At 45.5% G+C, this 10,455-nt stretch overlaps 1 protein-coding gene across 3 annotated transcripts in view; it reads right to left on the reverse strand.

The window, feature by feature from the left end:
• The window catches only part of simc1 (SUMO interacting motifs containing 1), a 39,803-nt gene extending 29,684 nt beyond the window's left edge, over window positions 1-10,119 (reverse strand). For all 3 annotated transcript variants that reach the window (XM_078411547.1, XM_078411546.1, XM_078411548.1), the window contains exon 1: window positions 9,804-10,119. In XM_078411547.1, the coding sequence (XP_078267673.1) occupies window positions 9,804-10,109 (306 nt within the window). In that variant the 5' untranslated portion in view covers window positions 10,110-10,119. The remainder of the gene's footprint in view (window positions 1-9,803) is intronic.
• Between the last annotated feature and the right edge of the window lie 336 nt (window positions 10,120-10,455).

Below are 10,455 nucleotides of genomic sequence, written 5' to 3' on the forward strand. Positions count from 1 at the left end.
GAAAAGGCCTGTTTCCGGCTGTATATATATGATATGATATGATATGGTCTCGCAAATAAGCCGGCTAAGCAGATGCAGAGGGGGGTGGTTCTGGGACGGCGGAATGCACTGCTGAGCCTACTGGAGACGTCGTGGGTCCAATCAGCGAAACGTTGATGAATGTAGGTGCCCACTTGATAACCCCAATGACGTGTCTGTCTAGCCTTTCTCAACATCGGAGGAGCATAAGCCTCCCATCACCACCGGGAGCAAGTTGACATTTGGCACTTTGGATTTCTAACATCTTGTCCTGTGTATTTGGAAACATTAGTCAACAACTCCTCTAGATTTACGATAGATATCCGATTAACGGCAGCAGCAGTATAATTATCCCTTTTCCTGGATTTGTTGTTCCTTCTCAAGGAGCCATAGATAACCCATCCGAGTACGGTTCTCACGGCAAACGGTTCATCTTCTTGACTGGTAATAACCTCTCTAGGTTCTAATGCCTCCAAGGCATTCGTTCCGATAAGCAGGTTGATACCCGAATTTATTTTGGGTAATTTGACCTCCTTCAAGTGAGGCAATTTTTCCAAGTCTTTCTGCTTATATATATTTGGATGAGAGACGGGCATAGTCTCTTGTGTAAACACACCAGATACTTGTATGAAGTTGTCTTCCTCCAGACTAGCTATTTCCATACTGGTGATATGATAACTATCGTGGTATTTTGGACCATTTATGGTGTTCAAGAGAAGTTTAACTTTTTCTCCTGTAATGTCCAGCCTCCTCATCAAGCTTTCTGTGCAAAAGGTAGCTGAACTTCCACTGTCCAAAAATGCATATGTTTTCAGCACTGTATTCCCCTCGTTGCTCCTTACCTGTACCACCGGTAAGATGGGGGAAAACACAAGTTTCTACCACGGCCCCAATATACGCATTTAACTGATGAAGAACAACAACATCACTCGTAGCTGTCTTCTCCTTTTGTTCCACTTGCTCCGGCTTCTCGTCCGTATTCCTTTGTTCAATGTGAAGCAATTCAGGATGATCTTGCTTACATATACCAGAAATTATCTTATTCCTGCAGTCTTTGACCATGTGTCCTTTCTTCAGACATTCATAGCAGATTCCTTTCTCCTTCAAGAAGTCAATCTTCTCTTTATAATCCCTTTTCTTGAATTTTCGACACCATCTTATAGTGTGGCCAACTTCATTACCCAAAAAGCAAAACCTTTGTGGTTTAACGGTAGATACCTCTTCTTTCACTCCGCCCTTCTTTTCTAAGGGTATTATTGTGGCAGCAAAACTGCTTTCCTTGGGTTCTGATCTTCCCTTTGCTTTAGTAAAGGTAGAGCCTTTAACAGTTGCTGATTTGGGATCTTGAATATTCCCATAGCGTAGGTCTGACATTAACCGTACTTCTCTTTCCATAAAATTCACTAGGTCGGGAAGCATTGCCCCCCTGGTTTCGACCTCCCGTATCAGGCCTGCTTTGTCTCTCCATCTTTCTCTAAGCCTATAGGGCAGTTTTAGCATGATAGCCTTCATATTACTCACAACGTTCATTTCTTCCATGTGGCTGTTATTTCTCATGGAATTACAACAACCACTAAGAAACATCGCAAACTCATGCAACGCCTTCACATCTTCCGCCTTAATAACTGGCCAAGCAAAGGCCTTTTTCATGTATGCGTTAGCAATCTTCTGTTTGTCTCCAAAATGCTCTTCAAGCACTTTTCTTGCCTTTCGATAGCCCTCATCCGCAGGCAAATATCGGCAATTCTTAACAAGTTGCTTCACGTATCCACTCGTGTATTGCTCCAGAAATCGTAGGCGATCTCTGACTCGTAGTGTAAGAAAATAACTGCAGATACTGGTACAAATCGAAGGTATTTATTCACAAAATGCTGGAGTAACTCAGGTCAGGCAGCATCTCAGGAGAGAAGGAATGGGCGACGTTTCGGGTCGAGACCCTTCTTCAGACTGATGTCAGGGGACGGGACAAAGGAAGGATATAGGTGGAGTCAGGAAGACAGTGGGAGATCTGGGAAGGGGGAGGGGAAGAGAGGGACAGAGAAACTATCTAAAGTTGGAGAAGTCAATGTTCATACCACTGGGCTGCAAGCTGCCCAGGCAAAATATGAGGTGCTGTTCCTCCAATTTCCGGTGGGACTCACTATGGCACTGGAGGAGGCGCATGACAGAAAGGTCAGACTGGGAATGGGAGAGGGAGTTGTAGTGCTCAGCCACCGGGAGATCAGATTGGTTAACGCGGACCGAGCGCAGGTGTTGAGCGAAGCGATCGTCGAGCCTGCGTTTGGTTTTGCCGATGTAAATAAGTTGACATCTGGAGCAGCGGATGCAATAGATGAGGTTGGAGGAGGTACAGGTGAACCTCTGTCTCACCTGGAAAGACTGTTTGGGTCCTTGGATGGAGTTGAGGGGGGAGGTAAAGGGACAGGTGTTGCATCTCGTGCGGTTGCAGGGGAAAGTGCCCGGGGATAGGGTGGTTTGGGTAGGAAGGGACGAGTGGACCAGGGAGTTACGGAGGGAATGGTCTCTGCGGAACGCAGAAAGGGGAGGGGATGGGAAGATATGGCCAGTGGTGGGGTCCCGTTGTAGGTGACGGAAATGTTGGTGGATGATTCGTTGGATCCGCTGGCTGGTGGGGGTGGAAGGTGAGAACGAGGGGGATTCTGTCCTTGTTGCGAGTGGGGAGAGGGGGAGCAAGAGCGGAGCTGCGGGATGTAGAAGAGACCCTAGTGAGAGCCTCATCTATAATGGAGGAGGGGAAGCCCTGTTTCCTGAAGAACGAGGACGTCTCTGAAGCCCTAGTGTGAAACACCTCATCTCGGGCGCCGTTTCTGGACCTCACCATCTCCATCACAGGAGACAGACTAGTGACTGACATCTACTATAAACCCACTGAGTCGCACAGCTATCTGGACTACACTTCTTCCCACCCGGTCTCCTGCAAAAAGTCTATCCCCTACTCCCAATTCCTCCGTCTACGCCGCATCTGCGCCCGGGACAAGGTGTTTCACACTAGGGCATCAGAGATGTCCTCATTCTTCAGGAAACGGGGCTTCCCCTCTTCTATTATAGATGAGGCTCTCACTAGGGTCTCTTCTACATCACGCAGCTCCGCTCTTGCTCCCCCTCCCCCCACTCGTAACAAGGACAGAATCCCCCTCGTTCTCACCTTCCACCCCCACCAGCCAGCGTATCCAACAAATCATCCGCCAACATTTCCGTCACCTACAACGGGACCCCACCACTGGCCATATCTTCCCATCCCCTCCCCTTTCTGCGTTCCGCAGAGACCGTTCCCTCCGTAACTCCCTGGTCCGCTCGTCCCTTCCTACCCAAACCACCCCAACCCCGGGGACTTTCCCCTGCAACCGCACGAGATGCAACACCTGTCCCTTTACCTCCCCCTTCAACTCCATCCAAGGACCCAAACAGTCTTTCCAGGTGAGACAAAGACGAGATGCTGCCTGACCTGCTGAGTTACTCCAGCATTTTGTGAATAAAAACCTCTGAAAAGAGTACTGGGTTGGCTCATCTCGAGCCATAACAGGCATCTTAAAGGTAAGTTGCTTCGGCCTAGCACCCGGTTGCTTTGTTGAAGTTTCGTCGACCATCCACTTACTCAGTGCTAGTTCGGCGTTACGAGACCAGGCTGGCGCTGGCTGTGGGTTGGCCTCAGCTTTTGGTTCCACCTTAGTAGCTCCTCCTTGGATTAAGGAACTCCTCTTCTGAGAAACTCTCGAGCTGCATTTAGACCTTTGGCCATCCAATGCATACCCTTTCTTATCTCCGCAGCTGCCAGCTTCGTGGCTATTTCCAGCCGTTCCTTCTCTCTCTTCAACTGTTCTGCTCGTTCTTCTCGTTCCGCAGCCTCTCTTTTCTGCTGTTCTTCTCGTTCCGCAGCTTTTCTTTTCTGCTGTCTTTCCTGTTCCGCAGCCTCTCTTTTCAGCTGTCTTTCCTGTTCCTCAAGCTGATATTTCTTCTCTAAGGTGGCAGCTTCTAGCAAGAGAGCAGCCATCTCAGTTTCAATTTGAATTTGAGCAGAGACCCTCGTTCCAGGATTTCAGCTCAAATCTCGGCAGAGATTCATCTTCTTCTTCAATTCCATTGTTGGAATTGGATTTTGCTTGTAGAACAAGTCTTTCTTAAATTCTTTTTACTTTAGTCCATTCAGAGCAGTTCTTTACTCTAATTCCTTCAGAGCAAGTTCTTTACTCAATGTAATGGCAGTTTCTATACCATCTCAAAGTACCACTTCGATAGCCATTACTGCTCGGGGATGAAATGTAGGTATAGCTTGCGCACACGCCGCACCCTGATATGACAAAACAAATCTTCCAAACTTCTTTTCTTCATTAATTGTTTTTTTTATTAAAATAGCACAAATCAAAGAGTAATTCATCACTTTCCGTACTTTATCAACTGTTTCTTCTTCAAACAATATCTCAGAATTCTTATAGTTATTACCGTGTGGCTCTTACAAATATAGCTGGTGCGAGTGCATGGTAAAGAACTGTATGTTCACCATCCTCCGAGTCCAAACCGACCCACAACCTCTGCCGACACGCCAGCCTCCCCCCATCTAGACACTCCCCACTCCGCACCAAGCCACACCCACAAGCGTGCAAAAAAGACACAAACCAGAAACACCAAAACATAGCCATAACACAATGACAACAACCGAATCAAGCTTAAATGACTCCAACAAAAACAAAGCTTATCTTAGTGACCTCACAGGTAGCCACATCATTTACTGGTCCCTGCATGTTAGGCTAGGCATTCTTCATTCTTCTTGTTTTCCAAAGCAGTGTTTGAAATGTGGCGCTGCGAATGTAGCTGACACCACCATTTCAGCTGACATAGTCTGTTTAACCCTTACATTACACCCTGGGGAGTGTTGTAGAAGAGAGAGACCCAGGACTGTGGGTACATAGTTCTATGAAGGTGGTGACAAACGTAGACAGGATGGTGAAGAAGGTGTCTACTACACTTGAATACACTTTCCTTTAGTGTGAAGAGGACAATATTTGGAATGCTGCGTATAGCTCTGGTCACCCTGCTATAAGAAGGATGTCGTTAAACTGGAAAGGGTGCAAAAATAATTTACAAGGACGTTATCGAGTCTGGAGTATTTGAGCAATCAGAAGCAGCTGGATAGATTGGGTCTTATTTCCATGGCATGTAGGCTTATTTCCATGGCACCTCTGCCACAGAAGGCAGTGGATGCCAATTCACTGGACGTTTTCAAGAGAGAGTTAGATATAGCTCTTTGGGCTAACAGAATCAAGGGATATGAAGAGAAAGCAGGAACGGGGTACTGACTTTGGATGATCAGCCATGATCATATTGAATGGCTCAAAGGGCAGAATGGCCTACTCCTGCACTTATTTTCTATGTTTCTGGGAGGCCAAGTGGGCAAACTTAGAGGTTTAGAAAATCACGAGCAGCATAGATAAGTAAACAGCCAGTCTTTTCTGCAGGGCAGGAGAGTGGAAAACTAGAGGGCATAGGTCCAAGGTGAGAGGGGAGAGATTTAAGAGAGACCTGAAGGAGCAATTTCTTCAAGCAAAGAGTAGTACTTATATGGGACAAACCTATATAGGAAGTGGTAGAGGTAATACAACTACAGGATTTAAAACACACTTAAATAGATATAAGGATAGGAAAGGTTTTGAGAGATATTGACCAGGCTCCATTAAGCAACTTGGTCAGCAAAAGCTCATAAGCCAAAGGAGCAGAATAAGGCCATACAGCCATCAAGTCTACTCCACCAATCAATCATGGCTGAACTATCTTTCCCTCTCAACCCCATTCTCCTGCCTTCTCCCTGTAACCTTTGACACCCTTACTAATCAAGAACCTGTCAATCTCGGCTTTAAAAAGGCCTCTACAGCCTTCTGTGAATTCCAGATTCACCACCCTCTGAATAATGAAATTCCTCCTCATATCCTTTCAAAAGTTCATAAGTCAGATTCTGAGGCTGTGCCCTCTGGTCTTAGGCTCTCCCACTAGTGGAACCATCTCCACATCCACTCTATCCAGGCCTTTCACTATGCGGTAAGTTTCAATGCGGTCCTCCCTCATCCATCCATCCTTTCATGAGTGCAGGCTCAGAGCCGTCAAACATTCATCATGTGTTAACCCGATCATCCCCAGGATCATTCTCGTAATGGAAAAGTTGGGTCAAAGTTCCTGTGCTGTATAGCTTTCTTACTCTTTAATAGGGGAACAGGAACGCTAGGATCCATTGAAGAATCTTCAGACACAGAGGTTGCCTGACCTGCTGTGAGTTCACTGGAAAAAAAATCTAGATTTCCAGTGCCTGCAGGTTTTGATTTTCACAAAAAGAAATGGCAATGGGTCAAAAAGATTAAAAAGGAACTGAAAGATGTGTGAATACCAGCTAAGGCTTCAATGTGATCCAACACTGTTTACCTGCAAAATATATCTACCAAGTGCTGCAGTAACTCAGCGGGTCAGGCAGCACTTCTGGAGAACATGGGTCCATGTTCTTGATCAGACAGCTATTCTGTAGAACATTGATCCAGAGGGTCAAGCAGCATATCTAGAGCACATGAATCTATATTCTTGATCAGACAGCATCTCCGAAGAACTTGGATCCAGAGGGCCAGGCAGCATCTCTCCAGAACATGGATCTTTGTTCTTGGTCTGGCAGCATCTCTGAAGAGAATGGATCCATGTTCTACAGAGATGTTGCCTGATCCTCTGAGTTACTCCAACATTTTGTGTCTTTTTTGTAAACCAGCATGTGCAGTTTCTTGTATTTACTGTTTACCAGGACTGGTCTGCATTGTCTGATGTATGAGGATACCATTAAAATGCAGAATATATCTCATCTACCAATTCACATTTTTGTTATTTTTCTTTTTAAATGTTTTCCCTCTGCTTAATCTCTCTGAATTTATTCTTTCTTACCATTTCTGCCCATTTCCCTCCCATCTTTCCTCCACAGCAGTTTCCCTTGTATTGCTCTAACACACTCTGCACAAATATATATATATATATATATATATATGTGTGTGTGTGTGTGTGTGTTTGTATGTGAGAGGCAAACAGAGATAAATAGATCTCAAAGTTCCTTCTCATGGATCAGAAGCAACTTTGATTTAAAGCAACGCTCTATTTCTCTCTTCATCTTATTTTTCACATGATGTACACAAACCAAAAAGGCGATTTGACCTTTATGGTTTATGTATATGCATATATATATATATATATACACACACTCATACACATATATATCTCTAGTTTCTTTCTTGTGATTTCCTCTAATTATTTGTTTAGCAATCTCTCTCTCTCTTTCTCTCATCAGTCATGCACACACTTCTCAGCACATGGTTCTTCCTATCATGATCACTGTTCCCTCACATACATTTCATTAGGGCTTTCCCATAAACATTCACAATCATTTCCTGGAATCCTAATAGTGTGAATAAAATAACTATGAACACATGTCATAGAAACATAGAAAACAGGTGCAGGAGGAGGCCATTCGAGCCAGCACCGCCATTCATTGTGATCATGGCTGATCATCCACAATCAGTAACCCGTGCCTGCCTTCTCCCCATATCCCTAGATTCCACTAGCCCCTAGAGCTCTAACTCTCTTTTAAATCCATCCAGTGATTTGGCCTCCACTGCCCTCTGTGGCAGAGAATTCCACAAATTCCCAACTCTGGGTGAAAAAGTTTCTTCTCACCTCAGTTTTAAATGGCCTCCCCTTTATTCTTAGGCTGTGGCCCCTGGTTCGGGACTCCCTCAACATTGGGAATATTTTTCCTGCATCGGGTTTGTCCAGTCAATAGACAATAGGTGCAGGAGTAGGCCATTCAGCCCTTCGAGCCAGCACCGCCATTCAATGCGATCATGGCTGATCACTCTCAATCAGTACCCCGTTCCTGCCTTCTCCCCATACCCCCTCACTCCGCTATCCTTAAGAGCTCTATCCAGCTCTCTCTTGAAAGCATCCAACTAACTGGCCTCCACAGCCTTCTGAGGCAGAGAATTCCACACCTTCACCACTCTCTGACTGAAAAAGTTCTTCCTCATCTCCGTTCTAATTTTATAATTTTATACGTCTCTGTCAAACCAGTGACCATAATTTTCTTAGTTATGGGGAATGATAGAACTGCTGAACGAGTTAAAGGCCTCAATTTTAGCAAGGCAATTTGGAACATATTTGACAGGACATTGATTAGTGGAGGCTGTTTCAGGGAAAGGGACATCTGACACGTAGCTGATGGGGGGAGTTCAGGAATTAATGAGCGTACATTAGAGGGCACAATAGTGGCACCAAAAGTAGAGCCACTTTACACTTCCAATGACCTGGCTCCAATCCTGACCTCTGGTGCTGCCTGTGTGGAGTTTGCACGTTGATCAAAGACTGGGAACGGGTGAGGCGGGTGTAGGAAGTCAGTCAAGATATTTTTTCATTCTTTTCATTCTATATTAGTGTAATAAAATGTAATGCATACATACCTACACTGATACAGAAGTGCTAGCTTTAGACATGAATAATGTACATTGCTACCATAGTTTAGTTTTGAATTTAACATATAATTGAATTTAACATATAATTACAATATAACCCTCACTTTTGTGAAAAATGAGTTACATGCATTAACACAATCCTTACCCAATACCCTACAACCTGTAAAAAAAAAATCATATTTAAATTCAACCCTTAAGTTGGTCAAATAACATAGGCACCTTGTTTTTTTTTGTGATTTATGGATTTTCCAAATGTGAATATCTCATAATGACACATTTGTGGGTTAGCAGTATATTGCACCAACCCCCTCAATTTTAAATCATTCAAAAATGAACATAAACAAGGATAACACTTTTATTTCTGTCCTTCATGGTAAGATTTACATCATTTTGTGTGCAAGATATACAGGGTTGCATTGTTTTGCATATCAGCTCACCAATGAAAAGATCAGGTCCTGATTTATACCAGCTCTTCACCTTCACCCCCCTTGTCTGAAGGGTCCCAACCTGAAAAATCACCCATCCTTTTTCTCCAGAGATGCTGCCTGACCCGGTGATTTACACCACCACTGTGTCTATTTGAATTGGATTCATGCTTCTGTACCACGTCAGGCAGCATTGGTCATTTTAGTGGCTAAGGGTTTTAACTAATCAATTCACCAATTCAAATTTTCTTGGCTCTAAGTATAAAGTTAAATGTCTTTTCAATTATATTGTGGATACAGTAGTTCTATTGTTTACAATCTCTGCTTCCATGACTTTTAAAAAGTAAAACAAAAAGAGATACAGCTCGTGGAGGTGAAATTAAAATTAAGAGAAAGCAAATATGATCAATTGGCCTGGTAGTCAGAGTGGATCTCTAGTGCAAATATTCAATCAGCAACATCCAAAGTTTAAAGATTATGAAGCAGAAACTCTTCAAGAGACAGTTATAAATGTCAACTATCAACTTAATCTAAGAAGTTAAACAAAAATAATTGTTTGCAAACATTTTACATACGAAGAAATTGCAGGGAGTTATAAACACTGCCCAGTCTAGCACACAGAATCTGCCTACTAAAATGGCGCTGAAATTTCCCCACGACCGACTACGGTTTTTAGGATCGAGTGGTCTATCTTACTCCTCTAGTATCTTTCGTCTGAACCTTGTCACTGGACGCATCCCAGCGACGTCACGGATACCGCCAGCATAAAATATGGCGGCGCCCTATTCCGGCACGGCAGTCGGATGCACACACACACTTCCGCCGCGGATCAGTTACAAATGGTGCTCGTACTCACCCCCACGGGGCGGAGTGGTCCCCGGCTCCACTCCGAGCAGGTGTGTCGGGGCCGCCACATCCTGCACGTCTCGCTGTTCACCACCCGGACCGTCACCCCCACAATCTCCACGTCGGAGTCGGAGCCGGAGCCGATTTCGATTACGTCCCCCATGTCTCCGCTCTCACAACCCGAACTCCGCCCCACCCTCAGAGGTGGCGCCGCGGCTCCGTCCGAGCTTCGGCCGCGCGGTTTTTCCCCGATGGCGAGAAGGACAGGCGGAATGGACGGGAGACGGTGGTTCGGCCGCCAGCGACCGAGGAGCATGGCGCCATGTTTCACACTGGCCCGGGAGCCTCCTCACTACCGCCTCCTGCGGCCGAGCCCAGCACTGCGGCAGCGCCACACCCTGCAAGCACCTGCCAACGCCCTACCTAGCAACCTGCCCACTATGCAAATACCCTTAACCCTGTCAATGCCCTACCCTGCATCCTACCAACAACCCATCTGGCACCCTGCCAGTGCCCCACCCTGCAAGCACTTTAAACCTTGCCAACTACTTACCTAGCACCTACTCTGCCAGTGCCCCATGCTGCAAACACCCAGCATCCTGCCAACGCCCCACCTTGCACCCTGCCAGAGCCCCACCCAGCAAGCACCCAAACCTGCCAAT

Source organism: Rhinoraja longicauda, chromosome 14 (genome assembly GCF_053455715.1).
Source record: "Rhinoraja longicauda isolate Sanriku21f chromosome 14, sRhiLon1.1, whole genome shotgun sequence".
Taxonomy (NCBI): domain Eukaryota; kingdom Metazoa; phylum Chordata; class Chondrichthyes; order Rajiformes; family Arhynchobatidae; genus Rhinoraja; species Rhinoraja longicauda.